General features: G+C 43.5%; 2 protein-coding genes across 4 annotated transcripts; both read right to left on the bottom strand.

Moving 5' to 3' along the window:
- Nucleotides 1–695: 695 nt before the first annotated feature.
- On the bottom strand, nt 696–3,561 carry uts1 (urotensin 1). Its single transcript, XM_010882630.3, has 2 exons — nt 2,576–3,561; nt 696–2,132 (listed from the first exon to the last, which is right to left on the bottom strand). Exon 2 carries the CDS (start codon nt 2,101–2,103, stop codon nt 1,606–1,608), a length of 498 nt encoding a protein of 165 aa, XP_010880932.1. The 5' UTR covers nt 2,104–2,132; nt 2,576–3,561; the 3' UTR covers nt 696–1,605.
- Nucleotides 3,562–3,661: 100 nt separating this feature from the next.
- Nucleotides 3,662–19,175, bottom strand: mpv17 (mitochondrial inner membrane protein MPV17). Of its 3 annotated transcripts, none has more exons than XM_034287767.1 (9): nt 19,077–19,175; nt 18,624–18,764; nt 17,838–17,937; nt 9,394–9,509; nt 8,522–8,614; nt 6,544–6,639; nt 4,343–4,375; nt 4,206–4,258; nt 3,662–4,062 (listed from the first exon to the last, which is right to left on the bottom strand). In XM_034287767.1, exons 2-9 carry the CDS (start codon nt 18,645–18,647, stop codon nt 3,993–3,995), a joined length of 585 nt encoding a protein of 194 aa, XP_034143658.1. In that variant the 5' UTR covers nt 18,648–18,764; nt 19,077–19,175; the 3' UTR covers nt 3,662–3,992. The 3 variants fall into 3 exon arrangements, with proteins under 3 accessions (XP_034143658.1, XP_010880930.2, XP_010880929.2); XM_010882628.4 differs by having other exon boundaries at nt 17,838–17,920; nt 19,077–19,174; XM_010882627.4 differs by lacking the exons at nt 18,624–18,764; nt 19,077–19,175 and adding an exon at nt 18,445–18,599 and having other exon boundaries at nt 17,838–17,920.
- Between the last annotated feature and the right edge of the window lie 122 nt (nt 19,176–19,297).

Below are 19,297 nucleotides of genomic sequence, written 5' to 3'. Positions count from 1 at the left end.
GACTAGCAGAACGAGGTAGCTGAATCATTATTTAGGAAAGTATTTGAAGAGAAAACTGAATGTTCAGTCGGTACAGTACATATTCATTTTAGCTTCAGCTTACATAATTAATAGAGATAAACATCAATTCAATTATGATATATTCTCTCTGAGTTCATGAGTAAGTGTTTGTGCCACCGACCCAGAGACAGAACTCCAGCTGCTGCTTTGATCTACAGTGAGATCCGTAATTGAATGTATCTCTATGGCACTGAGGAAGCAGAACCAACACCATACAGCACTGACAGTGTCACAGAGCTGAGTCATCGACACCAGGCAGGAGGCTGTAGCTTGACTAGATCTCTATAAAGTTTTCATACTGGTATCAACCATCACAACATTATGCAGGCTACCACAAATCATGCGTTTAAGTCTGGCAACTCTTGTGAAGTGAACCCATCAATGAGGGTTAAACACAAATGTTTGTCCATTTGCCTACAAAGGTTTAGGAGTGCGTGTTTACAGTTGAAGTACTTGTTCTAATCAGGTTTTGTATTAAAATGGACAAGCGGAATCTCATTAGCATCTGTTTGAGTTGTAACTAACTATTTTAATTCAGAGGCCATGATTATAATGTCATACAAGTCAGCAGTATAGTTTCCTTTATTACATTCACTACTGTTGAAACACTATGACAGGGTCAATGGACATGTTTTCAGAACTTTTTTTATTAAAAAATATAAATGGCAAAAAAAAGCTTTTCTTTACTGCTTAACCATGGGATCATACCATATGATCATATGATTGAAAATTTACTAAACAGTCTGCATAAAATGAAGCATTCTCTTTTTTCTTGTATCTTTGTTTAAGGTAAGCATGCTAGGTACAGTACAGAAGTTCACTCAGATAAATACATCTAGGAGAGTAGGCGTGGTTTAAGTGTAGGATATGTTCACATTGTCCCATATAAGGGTGAATTGATCGTTTTTTATAAGGAAAATGCCTGGGCATTGCTAAATGCCTTCCAAGTGGTCATAACAAGGGCAAATAGATATTCACTTGGCTATACAGTACAGATTAACAAAAGGAGTCAAACAACTGAACATGAACAGAAGAGCAATATAATTTTCAAAGCAGAATTTTCCTTTGGTGTGTTATAGCATTTGTCAACATTTCCATATTTATTGTTAACTTCCATTTAGTCTAATGGTCAGCTGACTTGCTTATGTAATGAACATTGGACCAACTTATGCTGCCTTTGAAATCAACTTAGTTAAAAATGCTCATAAGCGGTACCTAATTCGATTCTGGCAATATTAATATAATGTTCTTGACATCCAAATATGAGACTAGGCCTATACTAGAAATGTTAGGTCCAGGTAATTCACTATGGAATAGTTTTTTTAGGCGCAGCACGTCCATTATAGGTCCTCTGTATCTGGGGTCTTGGTCATCATTTTTAAGGATTTACTGTGATGTTACTTTTACGCACTGGGTGGGTGCGTTATGGCGATGGATGAATTAGAAAATAACAATTAAATGCAAATAAGTCTAAACTATTTTCTGGGTTTGAGTGCAGGGGCTTTCTGTAAGTAGTTTTCTTCCTTGTTGGTGAAACGTGCTGTATCACTTTCCAACTTCATCTAGATACTTGCGATTTAACTCTGCTTGCTCCTTCTGGCTCTCGACCCTCGCCATTTCGATCATATTTCTCAGCAAGTGGAAAGTAAGGTCGATGGAGATCGGCGGGTCATCGTTTCTCTTGGTCAACTGCACCAAGTCTTCCAGGCTGTCGCCCTCTTCAGTTGCGAGTTGGTCTTCCAGGGGCAGCAAACTGTGCGCCAGGTGACCATGACTCCTCGAGCCCTTGGGCGTCACCTCAAAGGGAAACTGTGGCGGAAGATCTGTCTGCAACCGTGGATTTCTTTGCAAATACCGCAGTATATTTTCTCCTATAAGGTATGAAACTGCGTTGTCGCCAGCTTTCATCAACACCTTGTCCAGTTGACTCTTGTAGCCGTGGCCGTCGAACATGGCCATATCCCGTGGTCGACAAACACTGGGGGCGATGTGAGAGGTCAGGAGAACAGTGGCAAGGAACATGAACAGGGACAAAGGCTTCATAATGCTGGACAGTCGAACAAAACTGCGCCCTGTTATAAAGAGAAGTGTAAACAATTAGGAAGAAGCAAGGTTGCCTAAAAGTTTAAATTGCACGTTTGGCAATTGAACACAAAAACTAATTAGCGGACTGCTACAAAATGACCCAAAAGGCAAGTCTAACAATAAGCGTAATGTTTCTCTGCATTATACGCAACATGCAGTTGAGTAGACTTTAAAAAAAAAACTGTTTAAACTTTAAATGAACAAACAAGAGCATATGCGAGGTTAACGTGCTGAAACAAGCATACCAACTCGTTACTGAAACAAACATACACAAGTTCCTTCAGTTTTGTAAATAAATGGTAAAATACTTAAATTGTTATGATTGTACAGAATTTACTAACGAATTCCCGTCTTGTTGATATTCTCAACTCAGCATTAAAACTCATAGCACATGAAAGGTGAAACACAGAAAGCAAAATAAACCACTTACTTTGTCTCCTGATGCTGAAAAAGTTGCACACTGACTATGAAAGTGTCAATGAAGATCCCGGTCAGAAAAGTCCCGCTATATTGCGATTGGGATAGACCGCCTCTGTCTGAACGGTTATATACATCCAAGATAGCTCCATTGACGTCAGTGCAAACTGCATAAACTGCTTGTAAATGAGGCGACTCCGTTCAAAGTAAACGCAAGTGTTGAGGGACAGTTGATGCTGTACGCCAAGGTCTGCAGCACAGAAAATACGTTTTTTTTCCTGATATTCAATATTTTAATACTATGTTCAGTTGCCTACGTCAATCAAATACATAAGCCATGTCCGCAAGACAAAACCAGTTAGCCTATTGTTTCACGTTTTGTTAGGCTTCCAGTGAACCTGTAATGACAGATTGCACTGCAAAAAGACAACTTACTTACTAAAACACAATGTACATTCTAACTAAGTATTTTAAAGTTCAAGGATGCTCCATGCTATCACAAATCTGGTATCTGCTAAGAGTCTAGAACATGATGGACCATTGTCGTGATGCCCTGATGCATGGTTTAACATCTTGGCAAGGCAGAGCAGAGCGCACGACGGGGAAACGTGCTGAAGGCGCAGAGGAACCTGTCCATGGTACTGAAACGGGATCTGAGCGTAAGACAGGGTTGAAAGTGTATTCTGAATTAAAACTACCCGGACGAAAAATTATACAATATAGGAATATGCTATCTTTTGGTGAAAAAAATATAGCTATAGACTGCACTGAATAGAATAACTATTAGAATACAAATATTTAAAGCAATCCCGCATACTGTAGTTTATTTATGAAGATTCCTCTTTACATAAATAGGTTAATGAATATCTTTTTGAACTCCTATTCATTACTGTAACATTATGCTATTGCTTGGGATAAGTGTGACAACAAAAAGGTTGTTGACAAAAAAATCTGCACTACAACAACATTTGTTATAGTATGTGACCTTGGAAGTTAGATGGGAAAAGACAGGAAGATATGGCTTTATTCCTTGTACCGTTTCAAGTAGTTTCTACAACAGTTTAGCACAATTTAGCATATTACAAAAATGACATTGAAATATGGTCTTAAATTTAATGAGTAAACATACAGAACATTTAAACTTTCTCAAGAAATATACTGTTGAATATCACAGTATATCCAGTCGTACATAATTCAACTACAATATCAATGTTTGTTCTGATTACTTCTTAGTTCATATAGGTTTGACAAACCTTCACATATCGGACACAAGGCTAAACTTTGCCTCATATAGTGTTTGAATTCATAATAAACAAAAAAATCTGTTTACGTTCCTCAGATTTGCAGCTTAAAAGATTTATTCCGCAATTTGTGAGTGTTAAGTCTAATTGAGAAACCAGTGTGAGGTAGGGTTTGACCTAATTCATCCTTCAAATCTTATTGGCTTTCCATGACAGGTACGAATTCCAGACGACAGCAACAATTTGGACAACAGCCAATCTGCAAGACAAGAGTTCCACATTTAAATAAGTGGTCCATTCAGACGTCACAGCTGGAATGAAAAAATATTTTATATCAATTGTTATTACACAGAAAATCCATAAGAATAACACTGATATCACTAAACCATCCCTTGGCCTTGCCTGTGGTGTAGTGGAATGAAATAGAAGTTTGCAATCTGGACTGGAGGCCATAGCTGAAAAACAGGGGAGGGTATTCAGTGAAACACTGTGGAGTGGTTCATCCTGTAAGTGACAAGCTTTTCACAGTGAGAACTCACATAGTAATTGGAGATCAAGGCATCCATGTAGTCCTGTAACACAAAAGAAACAACTCTGTATAAGAATGACATCATACTCCTGAAATTAACCCTTCCGCACCTGGGTGCCTACCTCACACCTGGACCAAATGGGGAAATCATTAGTGAGGTGTTACAACGTGTGTTGACACGCTGTAACCCCCCCCCCCCCCCAACTGAGTATCAAGACCATCTCAACACCGTAACAACCCCCGGATGAGCCAGTCACAACTGAGACTCAACACCATCTCAACACCGTAACAACCCCCGGATGAGCCAGTCACAACTGAGACTCAACACCATCTCAACACCGTAACAACCCCCGGATGAGCCAGTCACAATTGAGACTCAACACCATCTCAACACCGTAACAACCCCGGATGAGCCAGTCAAAACTGAGACTCAACACCATCTCAACACCGTAACAACCCCCGGATGAGCCAGTCAACACCGTAATCTGGCATTAACCACTGTGGGTCAGTGCCATGGTCTGCTCCCTCACATCACATGCCATATAAAACAGCAGTCATCTGGAACAGGCAGGACTCTCGCTAAGCCTGGCCCATCTATCTAAAGGTCAACATGCAACAAGATTGAATGGGTTTCATTAAATCTTTTGGTCATAATGACTTTATATTACTCAGAAATTTTGTCAGTTTTCATTTGTTTTCTGGAGATTGACAGCTTTTAATTACTAACAAACAAGGTGTTGGCCACCTGAGGTGAAAACTAAGTAGGGTTAGAACGTCAGGCACCAGAATCCCACCCCCTTTAGAGAGTGACGTTTTTCCTTCTTTGTCCAGGGCTAAAGAGCCAACTAACCACGCTGCAGCTTTGTGGTCATGAAACGGTTTGGCCAGCGGCCATCTTTTCCCTTCATTATGACGCACTGAGCTCTATAATGTCATGAAGCCATCAAACTGCTGCGCAATGAAAACCGATGCCTTATAGCTGGACGTGTCTTTAGCACTAATTTGTGTTTTCCCAGAAGTGTGACCTTGACCTTTTGGCTTCAGTCTCAGCATTCGGCACCCTGGAGTGGAGTCACTGACCACTTAAGATGTGCAGGAGAGTGGCAGAACAGGAAATGGACATCTCCAACCGACATGTCTGTCCAATTCATCCTCTATTAAAACAGGAGGGAAGTCAGTGCAAAGATTTCCATCATGAACTACCTCTACCGGAGCCATAGAGGTCCCTACTGTAGCGCCAGACTGGCCGTTGTAATGAGACAGGACTAACCAAGTGGTCCTGGGGGACCCACACTGGAAGATGAGGTGAGGTGGAGTCATAGCTAGGCCGGACTGTGATTTGACCAACACGTGAGGTGCCTTCCATACTAGCTAATGAAGAACGGAGGATTGAGGACACCGAATGCCTGCTAACATCCCCACATGCCACTGATGTCCATCTGAACGAGTATGGTCCGTGCCAGGCCATGCTCCACATGGCTTTAGAAGTGTGGTCACATTATTGCCTCTCACCTCGCATTTATTTTACATCACAGCCTTGCCTAATGAGCACATTTGCCATTTGTTTTCTGTCTTTACTGACATTTCGGCGACTGCCCTTTCTGCCTCATTTTAACTAAAGCGCCTTCCTTACATAAATAATTTATGGTCCACTGAGGGAGCGGAACGGAGCGCTGGAAGAACACCCCTGTTACACAAACACACCCCTTCTCTAAAACATGAGTCACAGCTACTGTGCCAACCCTCCTTCCCTCCGTCCCTGCATGGCAGGAAATAGCTTGTAATTGTACTGGGCAGAGATGGGGGTCATTCTGTTCATTTCCTGGAGAACACATAGGAGAAGATGAAAGGAGATTCTCAGCATGTATATAAAAATATATCTGTCCGCATGGGTTTAAATGGGAACGTACACAACCCACTCCAGATTTTCAAAGTGTGGAAAAAGTTCTAGGAAGATTTCCAAAAGAATAACAACAACAAAGAGGTCTTGATTGCATAAGTGTTCAGACCCCAGGGGTTAATACTGGGTTGAAGAACCTTACAGCTGGAAATCACTTCAGACAAGATTACAAGAGGGGTGTGGCCTTTCACTAGCCCCTGGAAGACAGGATTATGATGCATATGGGCTGTTCTAATACTATCATTTGTGACCCACACTTGATCTAGGCCTTGTCCTTGGCAGGGGGGTTAATCAGCGGAGATGAGCCTTACCCTCTTGAGTTTGTCGGCGTTCTGCTCAACGGTCAGTCCATTCAACATGCCTGAGATCCCCAGGAAGGCACCCAGGAAACAGGGAGCGAAGCCCACCTGTTCATACACAAGAGCAAACACTTCTTTATCCTCATGTTTGTGTGAGAGAAAACATATTTATATAAATGTGGACATGCCAGCAAAATTCTCGGAAAGAAAGCTTGGCGACTTTTAATGGACTTCAACTTGGTCAAGGGCATTGGAGCCTGCCACAGGGATAATGCTGCCCGTTGGCCACTATTAAAAGGTTTCAGAAGAAAATTAGATAATTGGATGATTGCAATGATTATGAGGAGACCCGTTGAGTCAAATTAGGCAGCTGTGGATTGTTGTTCCCTCCGCGGGGTCAATGTGAAACCCAATGCCGTCACAGCGCGTATAGTATCATTTCCCGAACGGAAAACGGTTTGAACCCATTGTGGGGGCATTACCAAAACACAAATAAGTATTTATTGCTCATTTGCGTAATATTTTTAAGGAGGACCCCAATTTGAGCTGTTATATATGGTGGGACAACCAGGTTGCCTTTTCAACCAGGAGGTTTTTGCTTGCACACATGCTGAAACCGAACCTCATACCTAGGTTGTTTAATCTGTAGCCTTCAAGGGATGGACCTGGTCAACAACAATGTTCAGACATCAGGTGGCATTCACACGTCGCTCGACTAGTATTAGGGAGTTGTCGCCTGCCAGGAAGACATTCCCAGCCCCACCGCCACCCTGTGATACCAGGCCGGACAGTTCCATACACGCTGGTTACGCCAAATCCTAACTCTCCTCTTCGGCTTGACGCAACGAGAAAGGTGATTTGTCGAAGCACGCCTTGGTGACGGAAATCCCCCTGGAGCCACTTCTTGTTTTCCGCTGATATGAGTGGAACCCGGTCTGCTGTAATAGACAATCTGGGACTAGGACCAACAAGTGGCACTGCGCCTTTATCTGCCTCTTTCTTGCCCACCTGTTGGCTTGCAGAATCCTTGCCGTTCTCCTTCGACCACACTCATCAACCCACCTTAAAACCGTTTAAGTCATTCACTTTTCAATTAAACAGTAGCAGAATGCCTTGATGACTGTCTGCCTGCTTTATATAGCAAGCCTAGGCTACATGTGGGAGTAATCCATTCTCCTGAACAGGGTTGTGTGCTGTACCTAACAAACTGGCTACAGAAGATGTCACAGCATTGACAGGACAAGAAAAGTGTGTCTTTCTTTCTAAAATTATCCCTAGAATTCATTTGGTGAAAGTTGTGTGAGGGGGGAAAAGGCAAGCGTGCATCCTTTAGTTTGTGCACTAATCTCTCCACCACTCGCTTCTCTTTCTCCTCCCTCATTCGGCACATTCACAGATCTCAAATCATGTTAGTGAGTAACATACAAACAGGGCGTTTGTTCCCACACCTGTCAATGAAAGGATTAGTTGATATACGTTGGGGGGAGGCTTCCACCTTCAGGGGTAAACATGGAGAAAGCGGAAATACAGTCTTCTGATGCATGTAACACCGATTCCTTCAGCTCTGGCTGGCAACACAGGGACAGGCATTTCTCTGAGCGCCTTGGCACGGGGCTCTATTCATATCTGGAATGTTTGTTGTTGTTTGGTGTTTACATAGAGGAGTCATTCAAGAGATGATGACCAGCCTATTAGAGAACCTACAGCATCTCATGCTAAAATCACACAAATTAATCTGAAATCCCTGTGAAAATTACAGACTCAGGTCAGACGAACATCTGCGATTTAGAAGAGACCACCACCCCCATAGTTCATTGCATTGCCCACGAGTGATACATTCTGTGACTAAATACAATAATAATAAAAAAAACAGCATTTGGGGTTACCATCAGAGTAGATAAGCAACTTTACCTGAGGATAACTAAAACATTTTGAATGATCTTTTCAATAAAACTGTCTGGAAAAACAATGTATTTTTCTTCCCCCTCACCTGGTCTAAAAGCATTTTCTTCATGGCAGAACTTTTTGTCCCTCCGGTGACCAGCTTGTCCAGAACCTTGTACCATCCACCAATTACAGGCCCCTGGGGTTGAACAATGACACAACTGAATACTCCACACAGACCCAACATGGGAAGACTAACTGGGAGTTAGGAATCAGTCACAACAAATGGAATTCATTTCAGGAACATGACTACACTGTAAACGTCCCTCATCCCCTCAATGTTTAACAAACATACACTAGAATATTCAAAGAACCAACAGGACAAGATTAGATTAATAAAAACTCTCTTCCTAAGTAACCGTGACGAAAGAAATGAAATGGCACAATAGTTCTAGGTGACGCTCAGCAAGCGCTCTCTCTGCTCTGGCCGTTGATGTCACTCACACAGAAACACACACACAGACACCCATACACGAGGTGAGTCACAATGCCAGTTTCTCAGCTCGCTGTAGTGTGCTGACGCCGTGTCACAGTCTGTGAAGACTGTCCGAGTGAACATCTCCGTGTGGCGTGTCAAAGAGAAGCCTTGGTGAGGCTGACTGACCTGGGTGGAGCCAGGCACACTCTGCCCAGCTGTTCGGTCCCTCCTTCACAGACCTCCAGGGACCCCTTATAATTCTTCCCATTGGCTGCTGCTGTCCCAGAGCCCTTTATCAGCTGGCCAATGGGGTGTTTGTGACAGCACATTAAATACTCCCTTTAACTTGACCACAAACTGTTTCCCCGCATGACAGCAACCTTACATCATGCGGCACAGGGGAAGTAAAGGCTGGCCCACTGTTCCAAACCAGCCCATTGGGAGGGGAGAAAGTGCGGGGTGAGAGAGGGGAGGAATGAGGAAGAATGAAGAAGACTCACGACAAACAAGAATCCGATGCTCATCATCTTGGCCGTCCGTATCTTGTTGTGATTGGCTAGACCCCGCCTCTCAAACACCTGCTGGGAGATAACATCCCCCACCCCCACCAATGTGCCTGAGACAGAGACGAGAGAGAGAAAGGGGTGAGGAAGTGAGAGAGGGGTAGGGAGACAAACAGAGGCTCGGTCCCAGAACCCAGCGGGTCCCCAGAACCTGGGTCCTCAGAACCGTTCCAGCCTGCAACGGTGCCAACAACAGAGCAAGCAGTAGAAGCCCATGAAAGACACCCTACACTATTCATCCACTGTACCCATATGGACCTTCAGATTGCTGAAACAAACCTCCTGGCTCTGCTTTACTGCTCAGACATCACCACCAATGCTTTTTCATGCTTCAATACCAACAACACTGACTCATCATACACCCCCTGTACTGCTGTTGTTGTTTTAATGTGTACCATAGGACACAGAATGTAGGCATAACTACAGACCATTAGACAGAAGTATGACCCATAGAAACTACAGAGACTGTAGCATTGGAAGCTCTTTGTACGGTGGGAAGAGATGAAAGTGAGATACACAGAGAGTGGGTGCTGGCAGATAGCGTGAAAGGCTTCAAATGATGCCGTCAATTATGGATTGGAGTGACCACAATGGCCAGACAGACTGCTGGAAACTGATGTCACTGCCAGAAAGTCCTCAGTGGGACATCGCTGCCTGCGTGTTCCCGTTCAATCGGAAGTCCTCACAAGTATAATTAACCAAGAAACGTCCAGAGGAGTGGGGACGTTTTGCCCATCAAGAGCTATTTTAGAATTAGGGTCATAATTAGGTTTTGGTGTAAAGTTTGGGGTTAGGTTAGAGCGGGGGTGTCCAAACTATTCCACGGAGGGCCGAGTGTCTGCAGGTTTTCGCTCTCTCCTTGTACTTGATTGACTAATTAGGTCACTAATTGGTTAGTTTCTACCCTCGCCTGGTTTCTTAGGTGTGAACTGGGAACCAATTTATAGGAAAAACCAGAAACCTGCAGACACGTGGCCCTCCGTGGAACGGTCTGGACACCCCTGGGTTAGGGACTAAGGGAAAACATGATTTTAAATGTAAATACCATTCCGTAAGTACAGTAAAGTGTGTGGGCACGTATTCTGTATTCAACGCACACACAGGGAATGTCAGTCAGGCTGATGGAGTAGACTCCAATGAACCGGAAATGTCACAGGTCCTCTTCCCTTCTCCCACCCAGAATCGGTCTGGACCAGGGGACATGGCTGGCCTTGACACGACGTGTGGACAAACATATGCATGCATAATTAATGAGTAAACCAAAACAAAAAACAGCTTCTGTACGGAGTAGAGACTGACTCAAATAGTTACATACCACCACGTTATTTTCAGCACATAAGTAAGGCACTAATATCACATTGAAAGTTCTCTCGCCATCCACAGCTATAATGAACCCAAGAGAATTTCAAGGTTGAAGTATTCTTCTCTTTTCACTGTCGAGTCTGGAGTCAGATTGAAAACAGCCATGCTAATACAATCCCAGTGGAGAGAGTGGTGGTTTCACCAAGCAGGAAACTGGGGATTCTTTTAAACAACTTTTGGCAGAGGACACCACATTAACGCAGCGGGTTTAGGTGTGATTGTATCAGGAGGCGTACAGCTGAACAGCTGTGACTGTGGACAACGGGGCTGATGATCTTCCATGGGGGCTGTGTGATATTAGACCACAGCGTGTCTCTAGGCAGAGCCCTAAGTCCCAGTTCCTGTCTCTAGGCAGAGCCTAAACCCCAGTCCCTGTCTCTAGGCAGAGCCTAAACCTTAATCCCTGTCTGTAGGCAGACCGCTAAGCCCCAGTTCCTGTCTCTAGGCAGAGCCTAAACCTTAGTCCCTGTCTCTAGGCAGAGCCTAAACCTTAGTCCCTGTCTCTAGGCAGAGCCTAAACCTTAGTCCCTGTCTCTAGGCAGAGCCCTAAGCCCCAGTCCCTGTCTCTAGGCAGAGCGCTAAGCCCCAGTCCCTGTCTCTCTGGCCTCCCTCACTCTCTCCGCTGGTCATTCCAGGTAACGGATGTTCAGTGTGACCACCGTTCAAGATGCAGTTTGACCAGGCAAGAGAGAGACATGAGGAAGATCCACTGACATCCCACCCAGGTGTTTGACGACAGAGCAGCAGAATGCGCTTCTGTTTTCAACCTGTTCCTCCTTGTGGAGTGAGGGCTGCTTTAATTAAAACAGTTTGTTCTGGGTAAACGTCGACCTGACGGGCCCTCAGGGCCCTTCTCAAACATGTGAGTGTGAGTTCAGGTGACCCTCACCTCACTTAGAGGAAATAATTGAAGGGACACAGTGAGGGAGGAACGGAGAGAAAAAGCCACACAACCTCACAGGGAAATGGACACACACACACACACACACACACACACACACTTCAGAGAAAACAGGGTAGATCACATTCATGAACATCCGCTGTAAATTAAAATACAGGCTACACACGCCACCCATATCCTATTAGCGTGAACGCTCACACTGCATTTCATTCAATATGATGTCAACTTAATGTAGATTGTGTGTTCTGTCCCTATATGTTTTCCGTCACGAGCAGCATCATTACACTCTGTCACATTCTGGGTGTGTGTAAATGTACTGGGCAATGATGATTCTGATGCTTTCAGATATGCGGGGAGGAAGTAGCAAATTGGGTCTGGATTGGTTTGGAATCAGGCCCCTGAAGGAGTCCTAGCCTCCAGCTCCTCCCGCAGCAGGGTGGTGTAACAGCTCTGACTGACAGGCCAGCCTCCACCTTCCACATCCACAATGTTTGAACAAAGATATTGGGGGGGGGGGGGGGGGGGGGGGGGGGGGGGGTCGACAAGCCCTCAATAACAGATCTAACCTTTTCTGAAAATGTCAGTGAAGAGCAAATAAAAACCCAAACGACTTGAGTGGGACCGGTCATGTGCTTTTACTGGAGCTTTGACAAATATCACTTAAACAGCAGTATGAGCCACTACAAACACTCAAAAATGAGCAGAGAGGGTCTTTCGCAGTAAAACCTTTATTGTAATAACTGTAGAATGACGAGACACTTTGAATAGCTCGCAGGCTTACAAAGACCTTAAACACAGCCAAAAACACAGACTGATCAACACCAAACACAGCTGGCCTGCATCTTTACAATTGTCTTTTGTAAGGTCCTATGTGGGTGTTCACTGATAAACCCGCTTATTTTCTCCAAAGCTAAACTCCATTTCTCTCTAGCCACCCTCTGATGGCCGCTGACTCAGGGTATGGTAGCTAATTGAGGAACGCCGACCTGCTTCCTCTCCTCCCTCCCTTGGCGATAGTGCTGATGTCAGCCATGTAGTTTGGCGCGCTTGTTGGCAGCAGCCCAGGGGGCCGTCCTTGAGGGATTGCTGGAGCCTCTGGAGGCTAATGGGGCTGAGGATGATTGACGTAGCCCAGGCTAAGTGAAGTGATCTAGGGGAGTGTTGGCAGGCGTTTCTTGTCAGGACTGATGGTTATTCCACCGGTAGAGAGGAGACACACTGTGGCCTCAGAGACACTGAGCTGATGAAGCCAACCTAGCCTGACCCGTCCCATGCAGGTCTGCGGGGAGAAATACTCCCCAGGATCTTAACTTGACTTTGGGAATTAGCTTCTGCTACAGTGGTTGAATGGTGTACAGATCTCCATTTCCCTCATCCTGTGGTTTGAAATATGTGCTTTCATTCACCAACTAACACCCGAATTCCATGTATCATACAGGCTAGGTGAGCAGCGTGGCCAATTTGGCGATTTTGGCACTGGTTTCCTTTAGCTAGTTTTATTGGTTAGAGGCCAAAGCAGGGCTGGCCAACCCTGTTCCTGGAGAGCCACAGTCCTGTAGTTCTCTTCAGCCTCATTTGTGACTAACCTGACTCTGCTTTTCATCCAACTACTAATTAGAATCAGGTGTGCTGAATAAGAGTTGGAGAGAAAACCTACAGGACTGTGGCTCTCCAGGAACAGGGTTGGCCCGCCCTGGGCTAAAGCAACAAATTGCGTCTACTGGCAAAAAGTTCAACCACTGCGAGTTGGTGGTTTTGATAGCATTACTTGACTTTTTCCACTAACTTCTGAAAAACAGGTGACGCTGTCTGTCACTGTCTGAGAGGATCAAAGAGAGGTGTGTAGGGAAGATAGAAGAGAGAGGTGTGTGTTGGAAATTGGCGGAGCCAATTGTGACTAAAAGGCAGTTGTCAATAATGTACATTATGTACCCAGAGGTCAATGATGCTTGGGTGTGTTAGAAGTTTCTGTGTCTCTGAGCTGTTGGTTTGTTGATGAGGTTTCCAATGTGGACAGATCACCTCAGTGGACAGAACTCACACATTCATTTTGTCTTACGTCTTCTGCTTTAAGGCAACTCATTTGTTCATAATAGTACATTCAAACACCATTTACACACAGCTATAAAGGCTTAAACCAGCAGACAAACTCTCTTCCCCCTCACCAGTGAAAACAGATGATGAGTCAGACATCTTGATTACATAAACGTCCTCCCTCCCTAAAACCCCTTAACCCAGCTGCCTGAGAAGGGAACTAATAGTAGTCTAGTTGAACAAAAAATGTCCCATTCATAACAATACAAGTGTTATGGCCGGTGGTCAGATAGGGGGACAAGGTGTTGTTTGATAGTTGGGCGGCATGCCTAGTGGTTAGAGCATCTGACCAGTAACAAAAAGGTTGCTTGTAGATCGAATCACCAAGCCAGCCAGGTGTAAAATGTGTTGTTCTGTCGTGAGGGAGTAAATACCAACTTAAACCAGTGTGTCCATCGTTGCAGTTCTGGTTAGGTTCAATATGAAAGACAAATCTCAGATGGACCTTTTGTGCAGACTGACACATATAATTTCCCCCTAAAGTTGTAATCCTTAATTTGTACAATAAAAACACTTTCACCCCACCTGTGTTTTGATTAAAGCTGGGGAGGTGTGGCTCTAGATAAATATGACTACTCTCAAATTCATATACAGACATATCAAAACCAAGATTTCAACATTACTGATGTAACCACGTTAAGGCAATACAATTTCTTTACTATCACCATACACAAACTTGTTGGGTTAACTATTGTTGTTTTGGGATATGATAGAGAAAAAGAGCTAGAAAACGTTTGAGACATTTACAAGTTATATTCTTTAAGAATCACCCGAAAAATGTATGCAGAAGCTGAGGATCCTGGCTTTATTCTGGAGGGTGGGGACTAAACACTAAAAATAGCATTCATCTTTCATCCCAAAAAGGTTGATTTGGCAGGAAGTCTCAATGAGCCTTGGCAGCCCATTGACATGGTTGTATAAATAGGGAGGTTGGTAATGTTTCCTCTCTGAATCATTATCAGCCAGACACACAGAATTGAGAAACAGCAAGGTAACTAATAGAGGAAAATATCCACTTTTTCACATTGACAGTAGACTGGGTCTACCCTGAAGTACAGGCAAAGTACACTGTCCAAAGAAATTAAGGGAACAAATGATCACCACTTAACACCAAGTCAGTTAAACTTCAGGGATATCAGTCTGTACAGTTAGGAAGCATAAATGACTGTGAATCAATGTCGCCTGTTTTGGTGCAAATGAAAGTGACAACAGGTGCACTGGTGAATGGTTTTGCAGGTGGTGGCCAAAGACAATTGCTTTCTCCTTATACTTCCTGGCTGATTCTTCTCTAGTTTTGTGTTTTTCTAGTGTACTTGTCACTACTGGTAGCATGAGTCTGTACCTGCAGGCCACTCAGGTTGCACAGGTAGTCCAGCTCCTCCAGGATGACACATCCATAAGTGCTGTCACAGGAAGGTTAGCTGTGTCTCCCAGTACAGTCTCAAGAGTAAGGAAGAGATACCAGGAGACGGGCCATTATGCGAGGAGAGCTGGAAATGGCCGTAGAAGGGCATCAAACCAGCAGCAGGATCGGTATCTGCTCCTTTGTGCAAGGAGGAACAGGAGAAGCACCGCTATAGCCCTACAAAAGGACCTCCAGCGGGCTACTGGTGTTCATGTTTCTGACCAAACTATCAGAAGTGGGACCTGTGCTCACAGCCCAGCACCATGCAGCTAGATTGGCATTTGCCAGAGAACACAAGAATTAGCAGGTCCGCTATTGGCGCCCTTTTCTCTTCACAGATGAGAGCAGGTTCACACTGAGTACAAGTGACAGATGTGAAAGAGTCTGGAGATGCTGTGGTGAACGTTATGCTGCCTGCAACATCATCCAGCATGACCGGTTTGGCGGTGGGTCAGTGATGGTCTGGGGAGGCATATCCTTGGAGTGTGTCGCAGACCTCCACATGCTAGCCAACGGTACCCTGACTGTTGTTAAGTTCCAGGATGAAATCCTCAGACCCATCATCAGACCTTACGCTGGTGCGGTGGGCCCTGGGTTCCTGCTAGTGCAGGACAATGCCCGGCCTCTTGTGGCCAGAGTGTGTAGGCAGTTCCTGGATGACAAAGGCATTGATGTCATTGACTGGCCCTCAAGTTCCCCAAACCTGAATCCCATTAAGAACCACAGGGACATTATGTATCGGTGCATCTGATGCCACCAAGTAGCGCCACAGACTGTCCAGGAGCTCACTGATGCCATGATCCAGGTCTGGGAGGAGATCCCCAAGGACACCATCCGCCCTCTCATCAGGAGCATGCCCAGATGTTGTCAGGAGTGCATACAAGCACGTTAGGGCCATACACACTACTGAGTCACATTATGAGTTGCCGTGATGAAATTCACACAAGTTGGAACAGCCTGTAATTTCAATTGTTCACATAGATTTTCAGTGGGAATTTGAATCCAGCCCTCAATCGGTTGGTAATTTAGTTTTTTTTGTTGACCGTTTTTAGGTCATTTTGTTCTCAACGAATTACACAATGTGCAGTAAAGATTTGGATCATTAATATCATTTGTTTAATCGAGAACCCGATATGTGATTTAAGTGTTGCAGTGTAGTATTCCCATGAAATCAAAGAGAAATGTCTGACCAAATAATTATTTAATTGGATTTCACACCTAGATTAGAAAAACCTATTGTCATATTGTTGATTTGTCTTTAGATAAAATGAATAAAGATTAAAAAAACTAAAACACTCTTGGGAGCACATCTTCAAGATCATAAAGCTATACAAAGGTACAACAGTGTAAGTGTTTAACACTTGTTAAATCATTGGTATAAAAGCATTATAAACATCCAGAGTACCTAGTTAAATGAATCATCTGTTCATGGAGCTGGAAGGACCTACAGAAACAGCCTTCTTACATCTCCACTCAAATAAATATTGGGCCGGTTTCACAGACATGGATTAAACCTAGTGTAGTACAAAAAAAAATCCATCAAAGTTCAGCAGAAAACCCCACTTATTTTTTTCAGTCCTAGACTAGGCTTAATCTGTGTCTGTGAAACCGGCCCATTGAGCGATACTTTCCTTAGACCTCAATAGCCTCATAGATAATCGGTCGGAAAGGTGCCCGGAAAGGTGACATGCGACAATTGCCAATTTAACCCGTTAACACTAAGAAAAGCATATCTACCTCAGAAATCTGGCATCAAGTCTCATTCATCTAAATGAAACTGCCGTCATATAAAACACTGAGGCAAATTAGGTTAGTGTCAATACTTCATCAGTGCCACCTTGAGGTAGTTAACCGACAAAACGCAGTGTTAAATACTGACCCAGAGTGTGTCGTGTTCTTGAAATTACTTTACACAATACTGTCTGAATAATACAATATCGTTCCACTCCAATCCCATATTCTTACAGTGTGTACTCAAATCCACTGTCTTGTGGGGTGAGATAGTTATATCACATTCTGTAAATCAATAGCTTAATGCTTACATAGGTAGTAAAGGTTATCTCAAACTGCTGAATGATCCGTGGTCTCCATGTTAAACTAGTACAAACAGCAAGTATGGGAAAGAGAAGGGAAAAACTAAACGTCATAGATGGTTTGCCTATTGTCATCAACTCAACATCCAACCCTTGTTGGTCTGGTCCAGCAGTCGAGGCCTCTGGTGCAATCTCTCTTTAACATCAACCCCTTTGTAAAAGAAAGCTTCATTTTTCCCTGAATACTTTCAGTAGTCATGGTGCTTCCGACTCAGATGGATGCTACGTGTTTGCCACCAAAATGCATCGCCACTGAATCAACAGGAAATGTCAAATATTTACAGAACAGAGACAGGGTTCCATTTTAGGGTACATCACAAAAATGTCCAGCCCCATTCTGACCTGAAGCTCTCATCAAGGAGCCATAGAATAGAGGGTTACATTCAGACAATGTCTGAGATTGTACTGACCTCAGAGCTGGAAAATGTTTTGATACATGAAATACCTAGATAAAGTCTTGCGGAACATTATCTGTATTTTTGGAGTTTCTTGGACATTGGACATAGTGTAGCAGTTTTCTTCTTACCGGCTGTGATGATCTGGACAGTCCATGGACGCCTGGTTATCAGAGCCTGGTAGGATCTCCACAGGCCTGCCATTCTCTGCTCTCTATAGGAGCAGACACACTGACCATAAATGCTATAAGAACCCATTGTTATCATTGATTATTCTGTGTGGACATTGGACAATTTGAAAATACTACTTTTAAAAACAGATAATGTGAATGATTGGGTGTCATCAGTCAACCGTTTCACTAGTCACACTAGCTCAGTAGATAACTTTTCTTTAATTTCACAGACTGGCCATATGGACAATATACTGTAGCTAGCCTACTGTGCAGAACACACGCCAGAAGGCCAGATTAATGACATGTGCCGCCCACGTTACGTTCCTTATTACCGGTGAGGCAGGGAGCGAAGAATAGGCTTGGACAACTCTCCTACATGTAGCTAACTAGCAAGCTACTGTTAGCAATATAAATATGGTGTACGATTAAATTAACAGCCTTCTGTCATGTTTACCGTACTTAAAGTGACTATCATAGTGCCCATATACTTTCTACAACCATCATAAAAAGCTCAGTTCCTAATCAATTAACTCTTAGTAAAGAATCATAACTTAGCCTTGGTAACCTCATTTGCTGTAGTTACTCTGCCAACATCAGTATTAAGTAATGCAAACCAGCCCAACATTACATTCGAGACAATCCTAAGCCCTTTTCTAGTCTACATGATACAAACTGTAGCTACAACTACACAGAAATGAAACGGTTACAGAGAAAAGTATGCAGTAGAATGAAATTGCTACATGCCTGCTCCAGGGATCCAAGTATCATAGATGTTCACGACTCTCGCAGACGTCACTTTCAAAAGCATTGGATCAAATGGACTATGTCGCCCTCTGGTGGTGCATTACTAACCACAGTATCCAATCTGAAGTGACAACTTCGGTCCTGAAGTTTGAAGTTTTTTCAATTGTTAACACACTTCAGTATACTTGTGAGAAGTGAGAACCTCCACTTTGATAGAAATTCAGTGCATGGCGCCTGCACGTTCTTTATAACATGAGAACAAACATGGTAACACAAAGTACTGAGTGTATTTTCATTTTTGATATGGGAACACTTAAAACAAGAAACTCTTTTACTTTTTTCTGAGCTAACATTATGCAATGCATTTTGTTATTTGTTAAGCAAAACATTCCTGAGCACAACTTTTTGGACTTCTTTTTTTAACAAACTATATTGTCAACATTCATAAATTACCCATTAAATCCTCAATGTTCTGTCTTCCAGTACTGTTACTATGGTTTGCATAATTTCCAGTAATTAACCGCCAAATTCACAGATATTTTCAACGAAGGTTTTGGGATTTCCTGCTTATTATATTTTGAGAACATTTTGGTTAGTAACCAGCATATTGCAACAATATAAATTACCAACAGCTGTCCCAATCATAATGATTATCCATGATGGTTGCATCAGAG

This window comes from Esox lucius, chromosome 18 (assembly GCF_011004845.1).
Source record: "Esox lucius isolate fEsoLuc1 chromosome 18, fEsoLuc1.pri, whole genome shotgun sequence".
In the NCBI taxonomy this organism is placed as follows: Eukaryota; Metazoa; Chordata; class Actinopteri; order Esociformes; family Esocidae; genus Esox; species Esox lucius.
Note: the sequence above shows the minus strand (reverse complement) of the source record. Positions and strands in the feature narration are given on the sequence as shown.

Excerpts from the sequence above, each read along its gene's own strand:
- uts1 (XM_010882630.3), bottom strand. The coding sequence starts at position 2,103 with ATGAAGCCTTTGTCCCTGTTCATGTTCCTTGCCACTGTTCTCCTGACC.
- mpv17 (XM_034287767.1), bottom strand. The coding sequence starts at position 18,647 with ATGATACTTGGATCCCTGGAGCAG. Across the intron at positions 17,938-18,623 it reads TACTTGGATCCCTGGAGCAG|TGTGTCTGCTCCTATAGAGA; the intron begins GCATGTAGCAAT and ends ATTTATGGTCAG. Across the intron at positions 8,615-9,393 it reads GCATCGGATTCTTGTTTGTC|GGGCCTGTAATTGGTGGATG; the intron begins GTGAGTCTTCTT and ends GTTCAACCCCAG.